The 22287-nt window shown below is 58.8% G+C and overlaps 1 protein-coding gene across 7 annotated transcripts; it reads right to left on the bottom strand.

Annotated features, from left to right (window-relative positions):
- Positions 1 to 201: 201 nt before the first annotated feature.
- KLHL22 (kelch like family member 22) lies at positions 202 to 22011 on the bottom strand. 7 transcript variants are annotated; one of them, XM_061385649.1, is made up of 8 exons: positions 21653 to 22011; positions 14007 to 14272; positions 8896 to 9061; positions 7903 to 8621; positions 6077 to 6269; positions 2859 to 3092; positions 2298 to 2378; positions 202 to 1029 (listed from the first exon to the last, which is right to left on the bottom strand). In XM_061385649.1, exons 2-8 carry the CDS (start codon positions 14231 to 14233, stop codon positions 664 to 666), a joined length of 1986 nt encoding a protein of 661 aa, XP_061241633.1. In that variant the 5' UTR covers positions 14234 to 14272; positions 21653 to 22011; the 3' UTR covers positions 202 to 663. The 7 variants fall into 7 exon arrangements, 6 of the variants coding, with proteins under 6 accessions (XP_061241633.1, XP_061241634.1, XP_061241632.1 ...); XM_061385650.1 differs by lacking the exon at positions 21653 to 22011 and adding an exon at positions 21543 to 21646; XM_061385648.1 differs by lacking the exon at positions 21653 to 22011 and adding an exon at positions 16635 to 16714.
- Positions 22012 to 22287: the final 276 nt, after the last annotated feature.

The raw sequence follows: 22287 nt of genomic DNA, 5'->3' as shown, positions 1-22287 counted from the left end.
CCTCCCCAGGTGCTGGGCTTTCCTTGGCACCAAGACGGCCACTGGAACCTTGGTTCACAGGAGAGGTTCACAGCGGGAGATGCTCCAGCCAGGGTCAGCAGACAGGGACAGGTGTCCTGGTGACACCGTCCAGCCGGGGATGGGCTCCCCCCCAGAAGCCACGCCCCCGGAGCTGAGAGTGGAAGTGAGGCCCAGGCCAAAGGAGAGCAACGCGCCTCGTGGGAGGTGCTTTATTTCATTTATTAACAACACGGGGCGGGAAGGCCCGGCTGCAAGACCCTGTTATCACAACCAGCCTCGGGCCCCTGGCTGGCTCTCTGCTCCCACTCCCATCCCAGGAGCTGCTGGGCTGGTGATGGGCCCAGCCTGCACCATTCCTGCCCGAGGGAGGCGAGGTGTGCCCCGGGCCCCTTGCGGGGGCCCATCCCCAACTCCCTTGAGAGAAGGCGCCCTCTCAGCCCAACAGGGACTGGGACGGCAGGTGGTGCGCCGGTCCCCAGCCACGTCTGCTGAGGAGGAGAGGGCCTGGGGACTTTCAGGGGACCAAGCCCGTCCCAAAGGGTTCCTGCCACAGGTCTGCAAGCCCCCAAAACACCTGCCTACCTGCCGATGGGCGGGGTGGGTGACGCCTGGGATCTCCCACCCCCCCACACCCCTGGGACTCTAGTCCTCACTGGAGTTGTCGAACTCCTCCCAGTCAGACACACTCATCACCTCGGACGCGAAGTCTGGGTCGGCCTGGCTGCGGTCAGGGGTCCCCTGGGGGGGCTCAAGCAGCAGGGACCTCGGCAGGGTGAGCACGCAGGCGGCCAGGCCTGAGATGGAGTTGTCCAGCTGCGGCCCCTCCTCCCAGCGGTCCCTGCCTGCGTCGTAGATGTGCACATAGCCCGTGCGGCTGCCGCGGTTGTGTGAGCGGCCGCCCAGCACATAGATCCTGCTGTCGAGCACAGCGATGCCCGGCTCCCCATGCCCGGCCGGGAGTGGGCAGACGGAGGACCACTGCCCGGATCTGCAGCTGTAGCAGGCCACCTGCAAGGCAAGGTGCGGGCTCTCAGGGAGCTGGGGGACCCTCAGAGGGCAGGCTCCGACCGGCTGCCGCTCTGCGCCACCTCCCCAGCCCCTCAGTCGGCCTGTGGCCCCAGGCCCGCGGGTGTCTCCCCTTTGGCCTGGGGGTGCTGGCTCACTCCCCTCCACCGCTGAAGCTGAAACTCAGAAGCCAAGCGCACAGAGCACTGGGGAAGATGCAGATAAAAAGAAGAGAAGAGACGGGCTTACTGAGTCATGATGACCACCAACACTCTCTTGGGAAGTACCCGGCGGTCCAGTGGTAAGGACTCGCACTTTCCCTGCCGGGGCCCCAGGTTCAATCCCTGGTCAGGGAGCTAAGATCCCACAGGACATGCGGTGTGGCCAAAAAAGAGAAAAAAAATCGTCTTCAAAGCTATCCTAAATAGTAAACGTGGGAACCGGGGGAAATGTCCAACCTACTAGTGATCCAAGAATTGCAAAACAACCTCAGGGACAAACCGCCAGCCGCTAACGAGCGGCCACTGGGGAAGAAAAGGCGCCGGCCGGGCACCCACCTGGCCAGTCAGGGCGGCAACGTGCACAGCTGCGCCGAGCCAGCTCTGCCCCTCCTGCCGCAAGGAGGCCTGGCCGCCGGGGCCCGAGCCGGCCTCTGTGGGCCGGTAAGTGCAGGGACATGGACACAGGCGGGCGGGCGACCCTGGATCTTCGTGGGACCCCTAATTGCACAGCCCTTGGAAGCAGCAGGGGACGTGTGAAGGCCCAACATGGGAGAGGAGCTGCCAGCTTGGAAGAGGAAGGGGCCCGAGCGGCCAGCCCAGAGGCTTCCAGAAGCCAATAAGGGCTTCAGCTCACAGCGGCGAGGAGCAGGACCTGGCCCTACCGCAGGGGCTGAGCTCTGCTGACACCCCGGGAGACAGGACGCTGACCCTCCCTGGGCTCTGCCGAGGAAACACCCCTGGACCGTCGAGCCACAGACTGTCAGCACACGCTCCTGCGGGTTTACGTCGCTGCGTTTGTGGCGGTCCGCCCCAGCTGCAATAGGAAATGAAACGCTGGAGCCTCGTGGCTCTCAGCGCTGGAGTGTCCCATCCGGGAACATCCAGCTAGGTGGGCTGAGAGCCAGGGAACCTGCATTCCTGCTGAGTTCTCTCCTGATGTGGGTACTGCTGGCCCGGGAGCCACATTTCGAGGACCACGGCTCTCACCTCAGGAGATGACCCAAGATAACCCGAAGAGCTCCACAGAGCAAGCGCTGCTTCGACTGTTACCTGAAACGGCCACCACTTGGCCAACCCCAGCGTCAGCGGTCTGATGGACTCTGCACAGCCACTGGGTGGGGTGGGGCGGCCCTGAAACGAGAGGGCACACCCACAGGCGCCAGGAGCCGGACGGGCGGGTGGATGTGCAGGAGGGCTAGCACTCTGGGCCGGGGGCCAGGTTTCAGGAATTCTTGTCCCCTTTCTCCATTTTCCCAGAGTTCTGCAATGTGGTTATACTAACTTTATAATTAAAGCTTTTAACAATAGTGGACACAGGTGACACTCTTCTCTGTGACACCCTAGTGGTAGACAGGTGCCATTTGTCTCAACCCCGAGTGTGCACCCCCAGGAGTGACCCCAGGCCAGTGGGTTATCCGCTGTAAGGACGCCACCCTGTGGTGGGGGTGCCAAGTGCGGGGAGGCGGTGGGCGCGGGGGCCCATGGGAAACCTAGCTGCTCCGTTGGGCTCTAGGGAATTAGCAAACGGGCACGCGTCCCACGCCTCCCCCGCACCCCGCTTACCGCCATGGCCGGCCCCTCACTGACACCCGAGGGAGGCGGCCCGCTCACCTGGTGCACGTCTCTCCGGTAGCCCGCGTCATTGTTGCTGCCCCCGATCACGTACAGCTTGTCCAGGAGGGTGGCCATGCCGTGCCAGGCCCGCCGCACCGGGCCGTCGGCCAGCGTGTGCCAGGTGTCGCTCCCCGGCTCGTAGCAGTGGGTCTCCTTCAGGTAGTCCTCCCCGCGGCGGCCGCAGGTGACGTACATCTTCCCGTCCAGCGCGGCGCCCGCGTGGGCGTACACCTGCGGCCGGAGCACCGGCGTGTGCGCGCGCGCCAGGAGGCCAGGGGCCCGCCGCGAGGACCCCCGACTCCTCCTCGCCGTCTGCCCGCATCCTCCCTGGACGCCCCCTCCGGTCCCCCACCTTCCCCACGGAAGATGACTCCAGGGCCCACAGGCGATGCTGCGCTTCCCCGAGGGGAGCCGCAACCCCTCTCTCCGCACCGCCGCCCCCCGCAAGCAGACATCTGCACAGGACCCAGAGGAAACCATCACAGCCCCATCTTCACAGAAGCCTCCAGACCCCCATGCCCGCCAACCCTCCAGGCCTGTTATCAGCTCCTTTTTCTGCTCCGATATGATCCTGCGATTTTAAATATGGTGAATCACACCGCTTAAATTTCGAGTATGGAACCAGTCTTTGTCATCGACTCTATTTGGTCATGAATTTCTTTTGGAAGGAGAGAGGGGCATTTGCTAGTATTTAGTTATGAATATTCACATGTGACTGTATGTATGACACACTCGCTCTTTTTTGGGGGGGAGAGGCTGCTGTCTTGTATGGTTTTGGTATCAATTTAATAATAACTTCCTAAGGTGAAATGAGAAGTACTCTCCCTCTAACATTTTCTGGAAAAAAAGAATCGGTATTTTCTTTAAAAGCTCGGTAAAATTCTCCAGTTAAACTACTTGGGCCTGGACGTCATTTCCTTACCAGGCTCAGGGCCATTCAGATGGTCTGCTTAGTTCCGTGGGGGTTCTAGCGCTTGCGCTTCTGAGGAACTCCTGTTCTCCCCTCCTTCTGACAGGGTTTTAGTAACGCACCCCCTGCCCCCAGCGCTCTTGATACTTTTAACTGAATTGTTTCGGCTTTCTTCCTCAGGCTTCCTAGAGGTCTGTCCCTTTCATTCATCTTGTGAAGACCTGGTTGTTTCACTGATTCTTCTCTAAGTTTTTCCTTCAGCTTTGCTGAGTTCTGCTCTGGTTTATTCTGTTGCTTCTTCTGCTTGCTTTGGGCTCACTCTGCTCTTACTTTTCTAGATTCCTGAGCGAAGGGTTTAGATTACTCATTTGAGATTTTTTTTCCTCCCTAATGAATGCTTTCAGTGCTACAAATTTCCCTCTCAGCACAGCTTCAGCTGGCATGCCACAAAACTTGACATGTTGTCTTTTCATTTTCACTTGGATCAAGGTCCCCAGATCCCTCGCTGGGTTGTCATCTATCTCAACCTTTTGAGTTTTCCGAGTTTTACATACACATCCAGAGTTCCAGGTAGTACTGAGCAAGAGGAAGTGGGAAGGACCCTGAGACAGGTGGGAGTGTGGGCCCGCCCTGCCATGGGCCCTGCGGAAATCCTGAAGGCCCCTGCAGGGGCTGTACGACCACCTCTGCAGACCCGCGGGCCCCCAAGCCTGGCAGTGTCCCCGAGCCGATCAGAGCTAAGCCCGGCCAGCACGGCCCTGCACTCACACATCTCCATCTCCGGTCTGGCCTCCCAAAGCCTGGCTGCCAACCGGCTGTACCCGGTGGCTCACATCTGTCATGTCCCTCCCACAGCCCACGCCTGGACCACCCACGGGACAGAGCCTGCTCCCTCTCTACACACGCACTCCCCTTGCTCCGCCTCCTCCTCCCAGCCTGGAAGGTTCTTTCTGTTTCTCTCAATGGCTGCCATCTTTCCTGGACGTGGTCTCACTGACACCTCCCCGCCCCCACACACAGTCCAGTGAGGCCCTCATCGAGCACCGCTGGGCTCGGCCCGAGTCCCTTTCCGCATCTGTGCAGTGACCGAGAGCGCTCTCTCCCGCTAGGCTCAGTCACTGCCACCACCGGATCCCCAGGGCTGCTGAAGGAATAGACCAAAGTGAGGAGCCTCGGCCGCCGGGGAGAAGCGCCGGCTGAAGGCCGAGGCTGCCCCTCCGTGGCCAGGCTGAGAAGCACAGCCTCCCATCCAGACAAAGAACCCCTGGAGCCCCTCCTCCCTCCCCTCCGCGGGAGATGGAGTCCGCCAGCGTCCGCTGACCCCTTCTCCTGAACAGGCAGGGAATGCTCTCCAGAAGGGCTTCCTCCCCAAAGTGGCCAAGGAGCGGGGGGGGGTGGAGGGGGCGTGCTTCCCCATCCTGGGAAGAGCCCTGGGGGGAAGTCCTGGCCTTCTGTGGGGTCACACAGGCTGTGGAGGGGAGCTGGGGGGCTGGGCAAGGTGGGGGCAGTAAAGAGGGGACGGGAGGGAGAAGGGGGAGGAGAGGGGGGAGAGGAGGAACAGGGTCAGGGAAGGGAGGGGCGGGGCGGGGCGGGACGCGGAGGGGAGGAGAGGGGAAGGGTCAGGGAGGCAGCGTGCCCATCTGGCCAAGGCCTCAGGCAGGACACGGCCATCCTTCCTCTGCTCTGCCCGGTGCCCAGAGGTGCTCACAGACGCTGCGACCCGGGGTGCAGCACAGACCAGCAAGGGCCCCTCTTGCCCTGAGGTCCTGTGTCTGGTTTGGGGGTCAGGGTCTCAGCACCCAAGTTCTTAACCTCAGAGAGCCACCCCTTTCAAGCATCACCTCTGTAAGATGAACACGTTAACATGTTCAACCTAGAAGAAAACAAGGTACTGTGCAGGACACACGATTTACAGAAACACAAACAGGAAAAATGGCACTTCCGAAACGCTGCTTTCTGGCTTCGTGAAGGGCCTGCCCTCTGGGAGGTCTGAGGCTGTGGGGTCCTGCCTCTCCCGTCCCTCCTGTGGCCCTCTGGACACAGCCCGGCTCACCTCAGGGGAGCCAAGGGGCAGGCAAGGGGAAGGCTTCCGTCCACTGAACTGCAGGGTTACAGCAGCTGCCGGGGGCCGAGGTGAGGAGACCCAGAAGGGGGTGGAACTCAGGAAGGGGCCTCTCCCAATGCCGCTGGGAGCCCCCACCCAAGCTCAGGGCACAGCTCGTGGAGACAAGAGGGCTCTTGTCCTGGGCCCGGCCCGGCCTCCACTCTGTGAACCTGGGAGGGGTCCCTCGGGGGGCTTCCTTACCTCCCTCTTGAGCGGGGCCACGTAGGCCCAGGAGTTGGTGGCGGGGTCGTAGCGCTCCACGGCGGTCAGATCGTTGTGGTAGTCGCGGCCCGCCACCGCGTAAATGTAGCCGCCCACGACGCACACGCACAGGTCCGCGTGCTCCTGCTGCAGCGGCTGGATCTGGAACCAGCGGTTGTGCCTCGGGTCGTACCTTGCGGGACAGGGAAGAGCACGTTAGCAGGCCCGTCCCCCAGCACGCCCCCACAGCCTGGAGGGCACAGCTTCCAGACCCTCGCTGACCACCCCGAGCTGCCCGATGGCTGTTCCTACAGCACCTCCATCTCACCGTCTCACTCCAAGGTCCCCACGGCTCTGTGCTCAGGGAGGCCCCCAGTTATGGTCTCTTGACTGGACACCTGGGCACAACGGCCTCCAGCCAGACACCCCATTTTTAGCCTTTGCCCCAAACACAAGTGAAATGCACTCGGCAGTTGCTTCTTCCCTACGCGGCCCCTCCCTGCCAACCAGGAAGACCACAGAGCCGGGTTGAGTGAATCTGGGCCTCAGCTTTGTTCCCTCGGCTCCGCGCCCAGTGGGGTGATGCTGCCTGCCAAGAGAAGCTACCACGAGGGGCCGCGGGGTCGACACGTGTGATGAGGCCCTTAAAGCACTGTGGCCCACGTCTGTGGTCCTGCGCCCCAGGGAACCTGGCTCGGGGCAGATCACACTCGGTGTGCTTAGGAAAGACCAGGCCGAGTGAGGCTGTCAGTGGTGGAGCCAGTCACTCACTGAGTGGACATCACGGCCCTTAGTCCTGGCACCCAGGGCCTCCTTCCACTGCAAGTCAGTAACAGGCCAAAGGGAGCAGAGCAGCTGTCAGCCTGTTCCCGGGGAGAAGGGCGGGGCCTCGGAGGGGAGGGTGGGGCCACGGAGGGCCCCTGGTGGCCGCCTTTAAGAACTGAGCTTGCATTGAGAACTGGCCCTGCCAGGTGGAGGCCCAGCCGGAGCGGGGGGCGGGGGGCGGCGCGAAGGCATGAGGCATGGTTTCCTCTTTTCTGAACTGAGTACCCACTTCCCATCTAACCACAGAGTGTGCCAAGCTCTGGATCTCCCCTGGGTCCTGGGGCAGGGACAGCAGGGGAGGCTGAGGGCCGCTGTGGCTGTCTCCTCCTGGCCCGGGGTCCATCCGCGGGGTGTGGCTGGCCAGACCTGCCCCTGAGCAAGGTTGGCACCAGCTCACAGCTGCCTGAGGCAGCCAGCAACCTGTATCTGCCCTGCTGCCTGTCCGCTTGTACGGGGGGAAGCTTCCCAGAGGCCCCAGATGTGGAAACCAGCCTGGAAGCCTCCAGGAGCGGAGGCCGGGGGGCCTGCCCCACTTCCCCTGCTCTGGCCCAAAGGAACAGGCTCGGAAGATCCCAGCCTCACAGACAGAAAGCACGGCCTGCTCTGGACCTCGCGCCCAGCACACGGCTGACAGCAGAGCTGGCGGTGAAGGGATATGGCCTGAGATGCGCTGGGGCTTGTGGGCCTGCCCTGCCCCTGGGCTGAGGACTGTGTGCTGGGGGAGCGGGCTGACAGGCAGCCACCTTCCAAGGAGGCTGTGCAGCTAGCAGAGTGGAGCTAAGGGCACAGGAGAGGGAAGCTGGGCAGGGCTGCAAGGGCAGAGGGTGCCAGGGTGGCTGTGCTCCCAGGCCCGGACCCTCCCTTCCTGCCACGGCACTCTCTGCAGCCCCGCACCCGCCAGATGGTGGCGGTGCCTGGGGAGGGGGCGTGGGTTTCCCAGGAGAGGAGACATGAGTGGGAGGATCCAACGCCACAGGGAGCCCCCGGCCCGGGGTCCCTACCTCCAGCAGCGGGACTCAGCGCGGAAGCCCTGCACGTTGTTATCCCCTCCGATGAGGTACACGAAGTTGTTGAGCACCGCGATACCCTGGTTGGACATGCGGGGCGCCAGGGACGCGGTGAAGTGCTTCCACTCTCCCAGCAGCGGGTTCAGGTACTTGGCCTGGTCGCTGAGGACAGTGGACGGCGTGGAGTGGATGCCCCCGAAGCCCACGACGCACTGGAAGTCCGAGCGCAGCTCGGTCTGTGGGCCCTGCAGGCTGGGCTGCAGGCTCTCGTTCCGGTGGTACATGAGCGCTTCGGCCACGGTGTCCCTCAGCGGGCTGGGCTCCAGCTTGTCGTGCAGCCGCTGCAGGACCTCGGCCTCCATGAGGGGGAAGCGCACGGTCTCCAGGAGCTTGGGCGGCTCATGCAGCGGGAGCCGGTCGGCCTGCACCTGCTCCGGCGGGTAGTGGTAGAGCAGGGCGCCCTCGTACACCTCCGTCTCGCAGGACACCTCCAGTCGGTTGCTGCTCAGGAGGGCGTAGACCTTCTCCAGGGGCAGCTGGCGGTACTTGTCAGTCCTCGAGAAGGCCACGAAGTTCTTGAGGATGTAAGCGTCTAGCTGCTCGGTCAGGCGGCTCAGGTCAAAGAGCTCGGCCAGCCGGTAGACATCGAGGATGTTGTCCTCGTCCACCCAGGGCGTGAGGAAGTCACAGCAGAAGTGGATAATCTCCGGGATCTGTGGACAGAGCGGGCCGTCAAGCCCAGGCCAGGTGTCCAGGCCTGGTACCCCCATCCCTGGGGCACCTCGGAGGGCCAGCACGTGGGGGACAAGCCCCCAGCAGTCACTGGCAACACCACCAGGAGGCGGTGGGCCGCACACTCGGAAGCGTCACACCCGGCAAGACTCGCTTTAGAATCAACACTGCAGAGAAGCCCAGCGAGTTAAACCCAAAACAGAGCCGGGTGGCAGGGGTGAAGGGAGGGCTCCCCACCTCAGGCCGGAGCCTCACCTGAAGCTGGCAGGCGGCAACCAGTGTCTCCTGGACGTTGCTCAGGCTGAGCTCCAGCTCGGATGTGTAGATGAAGTGCAGGATCTGGCACATGGCGTTGTAGGACACGCCATGGATCAGGACCTCCTCCTGCTCCATCTCCTTCAGCCCCCCAGCGAACATGCCCCTGCACAGGGAAGACGGGGCACAGCTGGGTGACGCCCACGGCGCTGCCAGAGGGGCAGGCCGAGGCTGGCTCGTACCCTGAGCCGTCCCATGGAGGCACCCACAGCTCCTGACCAAGCTTGGGACCATTCTGGAAACCTCCATCTCACACAGCCTAGGACCTGCACGTGCGCCCCCGGGCGTGGGGCCAGCGGGCTTTCTGCTGCGTCCACCCGTGTGATTCCCGGGGCTCAGCGGGAGAGGTGAATGGGAAAAGTCAATGTCCTCCACTCAGCATCCCCCGCCCTGCGGCTACTCAGCACCGAGACCCGGTCACGGGGCGACTCCACAATGAAGCCAAGCGGAAGACCCCTGAGCGCGGAGCTAAAGCCGGAGGACGACAGAGGACAGGGCGTTGCCGGGTGTGGAACTGCTGTCCAGGACTGAGACGGGGTGTCTGCCAGAGGAGCGGCCAGCCCGAGGGGCCCCTCCCTGAGGAGGCCGTGGAGGTGGCGGGCGCCCAGGACCAGGGCCAGGATGACCCTGCAGGCTGGCCGCTGTGGGGGAGGGAGCCTGGGCCACATGCTGCTAGGCAGGGTCGGGTCTGGACGGACACCAGGAAATGGAGGTGCCGTCGGGGAACTGATCCCAGGTTTGACCTAGGGACCTCAGACTCCAGGCTCCATGGGGCAGGGTGGAGAGGCTACAGCGGGGGCAGGAGGCCCAGCAGGCCTGGGGATCCGGAGGGGAGACCCGATCTGGGGCTGACCAAGGGTAGCTGGGACCCAGGGGCAAGAGGTCAGCAGGAGCCCGCCCCGGCCCCTACAGAGCAGGCACCTTTTAACCTCCCGTCTGCGGGGTCAGTCAGGGGCTAGAGGAAGCGGTGGTGGTCAGGGAAGCCTTGGGGCTGAAACGGGACAGCAGCACGCTGCCAGAGTGGCCATGTTCCATTTCAACACACGCACGCACACACGCAGACTCACAAGACTGAGAGGATATGAAAGGGTGAAACGCTCCGGCCGCCCTCAGCTCCGGCCCCCAGCTGCCCTCCCAGGGCGGCACCATGCCGAGGCAGGGCCCACGCCTGGATCCGCACCCAGCTTCGCCTTCACAGGGCATCTTGGAAACAGCCTGGATTATCCGCACCCACAGGGCTGCCCCTGGGCAAAGGTGCCAAAGGACGCAGCCGCGTGCTGGGCCTGGGCTCCTCTCGTCTCCTGTCGTTTACCCGATGGGCGGCTCTGCCCCACGGGCTGCTGGGAACACCAGGACCAGTTCCAGGAGAGCCACTGCTGGGTCAAAGGGTGCCCCACGTGCTCGCGCCTGGATGCCGCTGCCACAGCCTGTCACGAAGCCCCACCGGGAGCGGGGGGGCCTGCCCTGGACACCCCTAGAAGCAGAGGGAGAGGACACTGGCTCCAGCCGCCAGGGGGCGAGGGAGAAACCTGGCAGCGGACAGCGGACAGAGGCTTGGGTCGCGGGTTCAGCAGCTGTTTTCACTTTCTCTTCCAAAGAGTGCAGGTGCTTCGCCCACTTCCTTTTAGACTCTTATCTCCTCAACTTAAAGAAGCTGGAGCCTCTGTGCATCGCTGGTGTGAATGTAAATTAGTGCAGCTGCAGAAGACAGTTTGGGGGTTCCTCAAGACATAACACACAGAATTACAGAATGTTCCAGCAATTCCGCGTCTGAGTGCATACCCCACAGAACTGAAAGCAGGGCCTCCGAGAGACTTCTGCGCCCCACGCTCACAGCAGCTTGCCTCACGAGAACCAAGAGATGGGAACGACCGGTGTCCGTCGACGAAACGGGCAAACCGCAGTGCGACAAACCGCAGCGCGTGCTTCAGCAGAGGAGGACGACCGGCACCCGCCACAGCCCAGAGGAGCCTTGGGGACACGGCGTTCGGCCAAAGCAGCCAGTCTTCAAAGGACAAGTACTGCCTGATTCCATTCATGTGAGGTCCCGAGAGCAGTCGTGGAGACAGAAGCACAAGGTGGCCATACCAGGCGGCCGCCTGGGCTGGGAGGAGAGCCATGGGAACTGTTTCACGGCTACAGGATCCTTTTCACAACGTGGACTGGTTCCGGAGATTGCGCCAGAGTGGATGTAATGAGCACTACTGAGCTGCACGCTGAAAATGGTCACAATGGTCAAGCTTTAGGTTTTCTAGAAATCACAATTTAAAAAAAAGAGAGAGACACGTTCACCAAGTGTCCAGCAGGCGGGGAATGACCACGTAAGTGGAGGACACAGACAGCACGCTTGCGAGTCCCGCGGACGCAAGAGATCCAAGCAATCCATCCTCAAGGAGATCAGCCCTCAGTATTCACTCCAAGGACTGATGCTGAAGCTCCAATACTTTGGCCACCTGATGTGAAGAAGTGACTCATCGAAAAAGAGCCTGATGCTGGGAAAGGTTGAAGGCGGGAGGACAAAGGTACGACAGGGGATAATATGGCATCACTGACTCGATGCGCATGAGTTTGAGCAAGCCCCGGGAGTTGGTGATGGACAGGAGGCCTGGCGTGCTGCTGTCCACGGGGTCACCAAGAGTCGGACATGCCTGACAACCGGCAGCACAGACCACAAAGAGACTGCGGCCTATGCCCGCCGCCGGGAGGCCCCAACCAGACAGCACCGGGCGCCACTGGCTGCCTCTGCCCTGAGGAGGCGGGGAGCTCCCTCCAGCCCAGACACCTCCTCCATACCCTTGAGACCAGGTGTGTCCCGGAATCCAGACGTTTCAGCCGGAGAAAACACTTATCTGCCACACGTATGATGTCACAACCCTCCATGGGAGCCTAAAACCAACACCTCGAATCCAGCACCTCAGTATTTCCCAACCAAAAGAATAACAAAAATAAAGAAGTCTCATCTCAGTTCAGGACAGTTTGCATGGTTTAATGAATTTGTGCCAAACTTTAGATTTACAAACAAAGTGGGGTAAAGCAGAAGAACCCAACTCTCCCCTTCCTCTCAGAGACCATCTGTCTAGACAGACGGGACAGCTCCCCACCAACAAAGCAGCTCTGGGGGACCTCCGGAGGGCAGGGCCGAGGGTTAGCGACACCCTGGAACCCAACAAAGCACAACAGAGCAGCTGCGAGGATCAGCGGTTTGGGGCTGAGAAGTCTGAGATGGGCTTCGCAGGAGCCACTGTGTGGAGGCTGAAGACTGGGTGAGCGTGGCGGGGGGCAGGGGCACAGCCGCGCGCGCCACGGTTTCCCATCCAGACAGTGATTCAGCGGCGGGCATGGGCGCTGGACACGACTCCGCGCCCCTCGCCTGTCTGGAGAGGCCCACGCGCCAGCTCAGGCTGGTAAGCGCCTTGCATCAGAGGAGAGGCTCCCTAACAGGGACCAGCTGCCCTTCTGCGAGCAAGGCCCAGGGACGGGGGTCTGTTGCCCCAGGAGCCCGGGCCTCACGGAGGGTTTCACACTCTGATTCATGAATAACTCAGCTTCCCGTGTTGGCTGACACCACAGAGCAGACCAGGGGGCTGTCAGCCCCAGCTGCACGTCGCCGAGAGCCTGGCAGACACCCCACAGGGTGTCCCCTGCGGGGCCCAGCTATGGGCCCACAGACTCCAAAGGCCTTCGCTTCACCCTCACTCGCGTCAGAGACCTTTCCCAGTCTCACTGCGTCATTTCAACCTGAGTTAATAAGCAAAATGAATAATAAAGAAAAAAACCCGCTGAACCTTGGGAATCATCATTTCACACGTGTTTATCAGAGATAAGTCTGGGCTCTCCCTGGTCCCAGGGGGAGAGGGTGTCAGCCTGCACAGTGACCAGGCCAGAGAAGAGAACGCCTCCCAGCAGAAGCCCGCCCAGGGCCAGCTGCCAAGGGCCGAGAACGGCTCCTGGAGGACGCGGGAGACACAGGAGGCCTCCTGCAGGCAGGAGAGGCGGCGCCCGCCCCCTGCCTGCAGGAAAAGGGCCGTGACTGGGACAGACAGTCGATGTGGGGAGAGGAGTTCCACGTGGAGGGCTTTCGAGGGTGCGGCCAGGAGGCCCTGAGCCGGGGGGACCCCAGTGCCAGACCTTCTGGGCTCTGAGGCCTCCCTGAGGGGGCTCCTGGCCACCCTACCCCGCCCGCTGCCTGGGATCTCAAAGCTTGTGAAGAGTAAACGCCCATGAACCAAAGGGACGCTGCTGTCCCTGGACACGCCTGCCCTAAGGCGCCAGCCACCACTGGGTCGCCCTCTCCATACCCTCCTTCTGGAGAACAGGCTGCACTTACACCATAAAGAAACATTTTGCTCATTAGCTTCTAAAATCCAAAGACGAGAACTATAGCTGAGCCTTGAAAAGACAAGGACCCGACGGGATAGAGCCGGAGCAAAGGGTCTCAGGCCCAGAGCCCTGTTCACCGTGGCGGCAGGGGGGCTGCCCCTCGCTGGGTCAAGTCGGGGTGGAGGCATCCGCTCTGCCCAGTGTGCCCGGTGCTGGGCAAGCCTCACGCAGGAGACTGAGAAACTCAGGGGGTCACAGCACCCGCGGTATGAGGAGGTGTGAGTAGGAGGCGGCCGGCCGGGTAAGCGTATGAACGTGGCTATGTGGACGATGTGTGCGCAGTGCTGGCCGCCCGCCTCAGTCCTCACGGGAGTCCCCAGAGGAGCCGGGGCGCGAGTGGGCTTCCTGACAGTGTTACAAGAACAGTGCGTGCGGCTGAGATGAAGGCACAAAGCCTCATAAGGTCTTGAAAAAGGTGGTGGTTACAGAGGCAGCGAGAGCCAGCGTGGCCCAGTGGGAACAACAGGCGTCCAGCTCTTTGGAACATTCTTCTCAACGTTTCCAAGGGCCTGAATGTTCTTTAAAATGAAATGACAGGGAGCCAGAGTAAAGTAGAAAGAAAATCTGTACCACACTAAGATACTGTCACTTACTGCTAGAAAATTCATTCTGGAAAATACAGTATCGGACACCACCTTTCAAACAAGAACAGAGAACGCGCGCCTACTGACCGGAAGTAGTCACAGGAGGCGGCCAGCAGGATGCGGTGGGCCTCGAGCTGCTTCCCCTCCACCACCAGGACCACATCGAAGAGGATGCCGCTGTCCCGCAGGGCCAGCAGCCCCCGGAGCAGCGCCTGGGAGTGCTGGGCGCTCCGGTAGGTGCTGCTGACGCAGTGCGGGTGGGAGGGCTGCGTGGGCAACTTGCAGAGACGGGCGAACTCCTGCTCTTCCGCCATCCTGACCACGGCTCCCAACCTCAGCTCCGCGGCTGTCAGCTGGCAAGACACGGGGCAAGCGTTGAGCCCGGGGGCCACGCAGGGCTGGCTGCGCTGCTCTGGGGCCTCCCTCGCGCTCACCGGTGCTTTCCCCGGAGGTTCAAGCCTCTAGCACCCTCTTCCCTACCACGGTCCAGACTTGGGGCCTCCTTCCTCCCGACCTGTGTTCCTTCACAACTAAGACCCTCCTTCCCATTTCATCTCCTTTAGCATGGCTGTGAGACAGAAGGTTCTAGAGATGGACCAACCCATGGGAACCCAGCCGGTGGACCCCCTGTGTGGTGAACCTCAGCGTGAGGCCCCTCAGCCAAGGAAAGGGGACTAAAGACAGCCAGTCCCTCGGGGCATTCTAAAATCCCCAGAGGACAAACACAAGGACCAGCGCAGACCAGTTCTCAAGGGCTCTTCCTCTCTCCTGTTGCGAAAGAACACTGGGTTCCCAACGCAGGAATGGACGCAAAAGAAAAAAAAAAAAAACACCAGGGGCCTCCTAGAAGATCCCGTGATTAGAACTCCATGCTTCCACTGGACGGAGGGTGGGACAGATCCCTGGTTGGGAAACTAAGATTCTGAATGCTGAGCCAACCAAAGTGACTAGGGGCAGCTTGCTGCTTCGGTCAAGGGGCAGCCAATCCGTCCTGCACCAAGCTGGGGGATCAAGCTGTGCACCCTTCAGGCCACAGGACCGCCAGCCAGCGGGCCACCTGCTGCAGGCCACGAACATCTGCCTTCCCCACCTCTCGTTCCTCCATGATCCCCTCCCCTAATGTGCTGCTTCTTCAACCCCCTACTGGACCTTCGAAAGAAAAAATGAGAAAGAGATTCTACTATAAACAAAAAAGTATATGATGAAGCTTAAATTTCCTTCCCACTTAGCTCCCCAACCGGACTGTCTCTCAGAGGCAAGTATTCTACTTCCCCCACCCTTCCGGGCAGCATCGACGCATTTGCAGGCAAAGCTGTAAAACTGAATCCCCCGTCTTAGTAGATGTTACCCCTTCACCTTACATCCCTCCCACAGTCCACTGTATGGGTAATCCTACTTTATTTAACCAGTCCTTTTCAGAGGGATGTTTGGGTTTCTGCCAATTGTTTGCTGGTGCTAAGTTTTGCACTGAAAATCAGAGATATGCAGTGTCTGTGGTCGCTAAGTGAGGAGCATTTACTGAATACAGAGCTGCTGGTTATCTTAGTTTGACTGAGTAGAGGACCTTTCAATAAATACTGCCAAAGTGCCTTCCATAGAGGGTGTACCAATTTATTCTCCCACCAGCAAAGTGAGAGAACCAGATTCCAATCAGTGTGTAGGACACCAATACCGTTTCTTTTTAATCTTTGCTGACTTAACAGATTAAAAAAACAGCATTTCACAGGCTAACTTTGTTTTGGTAACTGACGAAATTTCAAAAAATAAGAAAGTGGAACGCGGCACATCCTTTAGGACTGCCTTCCCACGCCTGTTTTTCTGAAATAAAGTTTGTTTACCCTGGGAGCTCACTTTCTGGCACCTTCAGTGAAGCCCTCCCTTAGACTCAGCATACCCTCAACCCGTAACGATCCCAGTCATCACACAGCAAGGCCCTGTGTGCAGTCCTGCGAGGGACGAGAAAGGCTTCACGCCCCAAGCAGGTACAAACTCAAGGACGCTAACACGCATTTCCGTAAACTCATGGAGGACAGGGTCGGAACATCTCTGAAGAAATGTCCGACGACACCCTTTCCTGAGGAGGCACCCCAGTCTTCTGCAGGGCCCCAGTCAGCGTCTGCACGAGGCAAGGTCTGCAACAAAGGGACAGGGGTCCCAGTCCCCGGGGCCGGGGGGGACCCGCGGCGCGGACGGGTGAAGCGCTCTGGGGCGTCGCGGCCGCGGGGCAGGGAGGCGCCCGGGAACAGGCGCCGGGCCCGCGGCGGGCAGAGAGGCGGCCGGCCCTCGGGGCCGAGGCGTCGCGCTGACAGCATGGCTTCCAGCGCCGTCCGCTTCCATCCGCGCTGCGCGTGCGGGCCGACGCGGGCGGGCCGGGGTCCAAGGTCGCGTCGGGGGAGACGGCGTCCAATAGGCCGCCTGTTGCAGGGCAGCCAGCGAAGCGCCAGGAGGCGGCCCCGAAAGACGCGCGGGGCGACAGGCCCGCCCAGGGCCCGCTCGTCGGCGCCCCCAGGGCCCGCCGCGCCCGGGGGTCCCGCCCGCCGCCCCCGCCACGTCAGGCTGCGGCTCGCCTCGGGCCGCCGCCCCCTCTCCGCCTCAGTGTGCTCCGGGCCGGCGCCCCCGCCTGCCCGCGACAGCGCCCGCGCGTCCGCTCCGTGCCCGGGGTCCGAACCCGGCCCCGCGCACCGAAACGCCCGCCGGCCCGCGACCGTCGCTCACCTGGCGCCGCCGCAAGCTGAGGCCGCACTCGCGGGGGCGGGGCAGGGAGGGGCGGGCCTCGGGCGTCACGTGGGCACGCCGCGCAGGCGCCGTGACGACGCGGGGCGGGGGGCGGGGCCGGGGCTGTGGAGGGGCGGGGCCACGGCGTGGTTGGGGGCCCGCACAGAGGCGGAGGACCCGGGCTGCAGAGTCTCCGCGCGGTTCTCGGTTCCCTACCTCCTCGCCCGGCGCGGCAGACCCAGCAAAGAATGAGGACGTGAAGGAATGCGTCTGGCAAGGGGTGGCGCCCTGTAAATCCGTTCCCTCCTTCTTCCTCTCTGTCCCTCCCTCGAGGTCCCCTGAGTCTCCCGCCGCCTGCTGGATGCTGGCGGGGACATAATCACCGCCAGTGTGAACAGGTGTTTTCCTGTTTACCAAGATTCTAGAGTCAATCTAGGAAGTCAAGAAATACCTGGCGTAACAGGCAAACTTGGCCTTGGAGTATAAAATGAAGCAGGGCAAAGGCTAGTACAGTTTTGCCAAGAGAACGCCCAGGTCATAGCAAACACCCTCTTCCAGCAACACAAGAGAAGACTCTACACATGGACATCACCAGATGGTCAACACTGAAATCAGGTTGATTATATTCTTTGCAGCCAAACATGGACAAGCTCTATACAGTCAGCAAAAACAAGACCGGGAGCTGACTGTGGCTCAGATCATGTTGCCTTGTTGCCAAATTCTGACTTAAATTGAAGAAAGTAGGGAAACCACTAGATCATTCAGGTTTGACCTAAATCAAATCCCTTATGATTATACAGTGGAAGTTACAGATGGATATAAGGGAATAGATCGGACGGATAGAGTGCCTGATGAACTATGGATGGAGGTTCGTGACATTGTACAGGAGGCAGGGATCAAGACCATCCCCAAGAAAAAGAAATGCAAAAAGGCAAAATGGTTGTCTGAGGAGGCCTTACAAATACCTATGAAAAGAAGAGAAGTGAAAAGCAAAGGAGAAAAGAAAATATATACCCATTTGAATGCAGAGTTTCAAAGACTATAAGGGAGAGATAAGAAAGCCTTCCTCAGTGATCAATGCAAAGAAATAGAGGAAAACAATAGAATGGGAAAGACTAGAGATCTCTTCAAGAAAATTAGAGATACCAAGGGAACATTCATGCAGAGATGGGCTCAATAAAGGACAAAAATGGTATGGACCTAACAGAAGCAGAAGATATTAAGAAGAGGTGGCAAGAATACACAGAGAAACTATACAAAAAAGATCTTCACAATCCAGATAATCACGATGGTGTGATCATTCACTTAGAGCCAAACATCCTGGAATGCGAAATCAACTGGGTCTTAGGAAGCATCATTACGAACAAAGCTAGTGGAGGTGATGGAATTCCAGTTGAGCTATTTCAAATCCTGAAAGATGATGCTGTGAAAGTGCTGCACTCAATATGCCAGCCAATTTGGAAAACTCAGCAGTGGCCACAGGACTGGAAAAGGTCAGTTTTCATTCCAATCCCAAAGAAGGGGAATGCAAAAGAATGCTCAAACTACCACACAATTGCACTCATCTCACACGCTAGCAAATTAATGCTCAAAATTCTTCAAGCCAGACTTCAACAGTACATGAACCGTGAATTTCCAGATGTTCAAGCTAGATTTAGAGAAGGCAGAGAAACCAGAGATCAAATTGCCAACATCCATTGCATCATTAAAAAAGCAAGAGAGTTCCAGAAAAACATCTACTTCTGCTTTATTGACTATGCCAAAGCCTTTAACTGTATGGATCACAATAAACTGTGGAAAATTCTTAAAGAGATGGGAATACCAGACTACCTGACCTGCCTCTTGAGAGGCATGTATGCAGGAGAGACCTGTATGCAGGTCAGGAAGCAACAGTTAGAACTGGACATGGAACAACAGACTGGTTCCAAATAGGAAAAGGAGTATGTCAAGGCTATATATTGTCACCCTGCTTATTTAACTTCTATGCAGAATACATCGTGAGAAATGCTGGGCTGGAAGAAACATAAGCTGAAATCAAGATTGCCGGGAGAAATATCAATAACCTCAGATATGCAGATGACACCACTTTTATGGCAGACAGTGAAGAGGAACTTAAGAACCTCTTGATGAAAGTGAAAGAGGAGAGTGAAAAAGTTGGCTTAAAACTCAACATTCAGAAAACAAAGATCATGGCATCTGGTCCCATCACTTCATGGCAAATAGATGGAGAAACAGTGGAAACAGTGTCAGACTATTTTTGGGGGCTCCAAAATCACTGCAGATGGTGACTGCAGCCATGAAATTGAAAGACGCTTGTTCTTTGGAAGAAAAGTTATGACCAACCTAGACAGCATATTAAAAAGCAGAGACGTTACTTGGCTAACAAAGGTCCTTCTAGTCAAATCTATGGTTTTTCCAGTAGTCATGTATGGATGTGAGAGTTGGGAGTATAAAGAAAGCTGATTGCCAAAAATTGATGCTTTTGAACAGTGGTGTTGGAGAAGACTCTTGAGAGTCCCTTGGACTGCAAGAAGATCAAACCAGTCAACCCTAAAGGAAATCAGTCCTGAATATTCATTGGAAGGACTGATGCTGAAGCTGAAGCTCCAATACTTTGGCCACCTGATACGAAGAAGTGACTCATTGGAAAAGAACCTGATGCTGGGAAAGATTGAAGGCAGGAAGAGAAGGGGGATGACAGAGGATAAGATGGTTGGATGGCATCACCAACTCAATGGACATGAGTTTGAGCAAGCTCTGGGATTTGGTGATGGACAGGGAGGCCTGGCGTGCTACAGTCCACGAGGTTGCAGAGAGTTGGACACGACTGAGCGACTGAAGTGAACTGAGAGTAAATCTGCTTGCCAGCCTGCAGCCGGGTCCCCGCACTCCAACAAGAGGCTCCTGTGTTCCTTTTTCTCCGCTGCCCCGCAGAGGACCCTATCCTGGGAGGCTCAAGGGCAAAGGCCGTGTCTGGAGGATGGAGAGCTCTGAGGGGAGGACAGAGCTGGGATAGCTCAAGGTTGAAAAGATTGGGGTGGGGGGGGGCAGGCAACTGTGGATGAGGGAGAAAGTAAGCAGAGAAGCACTGTCCTGGCCACGCACCCCACTGTGTGAGGCTCCAAACAAGATGAGTAGACAGGGCCCTCCCAGGAGCTGATGTTCTCAGTGGCAGAGGCCATCCAGGAGGACTTTTGGGAGGTGGTGGCCACACAGCTGTGTACCAGATGAGGACTTTGTGGGGAGCAGAGACAGCATTCCAGTTTGAAGACTGTGTCCGCAGATCCAGTCTAGCAAGTGGTCGGCCGGCCGCCAGGAATTTCTAAGCATGAAAGGAAACTTGGAGACCAGACCTGGCCCTCCAGCCTGGGTCAGCCTGGGCAGGCAGATGCCAGCTCATGTTGCAGAGACTGGCCTGGAGGGGCAGCAGGGAAGCGGCCGGGACCTGGGGAGGAGGCAGGTTCCCCAGTACCTGTAGAGGGGAGTGATGCGTGAGGAAGGGTCAGCCCAAGTCATGGTGGGGGACAGCCGAGCTCCCCTCATCACAAAGAGACCGGAGCAGGAGTAGGTTTAGGGAAAGACAAAGCCCTCCAGGGGCCCAGGACGGTGAGGAGGCCGCAGATGTCCAGCTGAGAGTCTTTCTGGGGGAGTCATGCCCTTCTGGAGGTGATACACCGAGCCAGGACAGGAATGGGGAAAGGAAGGTGAGCCGAGTGCAGAACACACTGGTTTTCCAAGGGCACCCAGAGGGGTAGGGAGGGGGTGACCGCAGAGGCCCAATGGGGCTGGAAGAGGGAGTCCTCTCCCGAGGGTAGCAGCAGTCAGCCTGCAGTGACTGAGCTGTGAAAGGAGGAGAAGGCCTCGGATGGTTCTACAGAAGAAGAGAGAGGCTGGAGGAGGACACCTCCTGGGTAGGAGAGAGGAGCCGGCGGGTGGGGAGCAGTAGGGTGAGTGAGGACAGGAGGCCCGGAGCAAGGCGGGGGCGCTGGTCGGGGACTGTGGGGAGAGGACACGCCCCCGTCTTCTCTGAGCTGGAGGGACCGTTATCTCAAAATACAGCCGGCTCGAGTTAGTGGTCCCCGCCACAGAACATCCGCAGGAGAGGAGGGGCAGGGCAGGGGAGGCCTCAGGGAGGGGCGGGCAAGATAACCTGGTGCCCTCCCAGGGACGTGTCAGCTGCCAAGCGAACCCTCTGTTCCCCGAGGGTCCGAGCTCTGTCTGCTCCTCCATGGCTGCACTTCTGCAGAACAGGGCTGGCGCTCAGCAGAGAAAGAACAAGAAGGGGGAGCTGAAAGAGAGAGGCCAGGAGCAGAGACCCTAGGTAGCAGGCTAGTGTAGGCTGAAGTCTCCGCCCAGCGGAAAGGACCTTAAAGGAGAGCGCCACCGTGCTTGTCTGCAGAGCAGTTTGATCACAGCCATCCTAAACAAGCGAAAAACAGTTGAGACTGGCGAAGACATTGGCAGCAAGTGGCGAAGAGTCTATGAAAAAATTCATCCAGGGAATCCCCTGGAGGCCCAGAGGTTAGGACGTGGTGATTTCACTGGCCAGGAAATTCACGATCCCACAAGCTGCACGACACAGCCAAAAATAAAAATTTTTAAGCACAAAACAATAAGAAATGATATTGAGTCCATTAAATAAGTGGAAACGAATGTGAGCAGTTAACACTCAAAAGAGGACAAAAACCAGAGAATTCCCTGGAGGTCCAGTGGTTACGACGCCTGGCTTCCAATGAAGGGGGTGCGGTCTCCACCCCTGACTATTATCAGGGCAACAAAGTCCTGCCACCCCACAGTCAGGGAAGCCCATGCTCCAAGGGGGACAAGCCCATGTGCCACAAGTAAGACCTGACCAAATAAATAAATGGGTATTTTAAAATATATACATCAGAGAAAGTAAAAACAGACCTGCAAATGACGACATACATCAGTGAATGCATTTGTAACGTAACTGAAAATAATTATTCAGAATGCATCAGGAAGTTTCTTTCCCAGCTATTTCTTTGCTCTCGGCTGACCTGGGTCTTGCTTGCTGCACAGGCTTTTCTCCAGTTGCGGCGAGCCGGGGCCGCTCTCCGGCTGTGCTGCGGGGCCTTCTCACTGTGCTGGCTTCTCCTGTTGCTGTCCTCTGGGGGACACAGGCTTTAGCAGTGGTGGCGCACGGGCTCAGTTGCCCCTCTGCACATGGGATCTTCCCGGATCCGAACTGGTGTCTCCTACGTCGGCAGGTGGACCTTTAAGCACTCCAGGGACTTTTTTTTTTTAATAAGAACTTTTAAAAGTTAATAATTAGAAAGTCAACCAACGTGAAAAATGATAAAGGGTTTTTACTGGAAGCTCACAGAAGAGGAAGTCCCAGCGGGTATAAACAAAGGAAGTCGAGTTCAATGACAGTAATACTCAGGAAATGCAAATGTTACACCTCGCTTTCCCACGCTGGTAAAGAAAATATTATTCTGACACCCGTCGAAACAGTAAGAAAGACTACTCAGGAAGACTACTGCCGTCCTTGGGGGCTCTCAGTGGGGGAGGGCTCCGGTTCACCTCTGAGTACAGCAAAGACAGCTAGGGCCAGAGTGAGGGGTTGCTGGCTGGAAGGTTGCTACATGAGATGTCAAGGGGAAGGGCATTCTTGCTGCCCTGGCCTAACGGG

This window comes from Bos javanicus, chromosome 17, assembly GCF_032452875.1.
Source record: "Bos javanicus breed banteng chromosome 17, ARS-OSU_banteng_1.0, whole genome shotgun sequence".
In the NCBI taxonomy this organism is placed as follows: domain Eukaryota; kingdom Metazoa; phylum Chordata; class Mammalia; order Artiodactyla; family Bovidae; genus Bos; species Bos javanicus.
The sequence above is the reverse complement of the archived record's forward strand: the minus strand, read 5'-3'. Positions and strand labels throughout refer to the sequence as shown.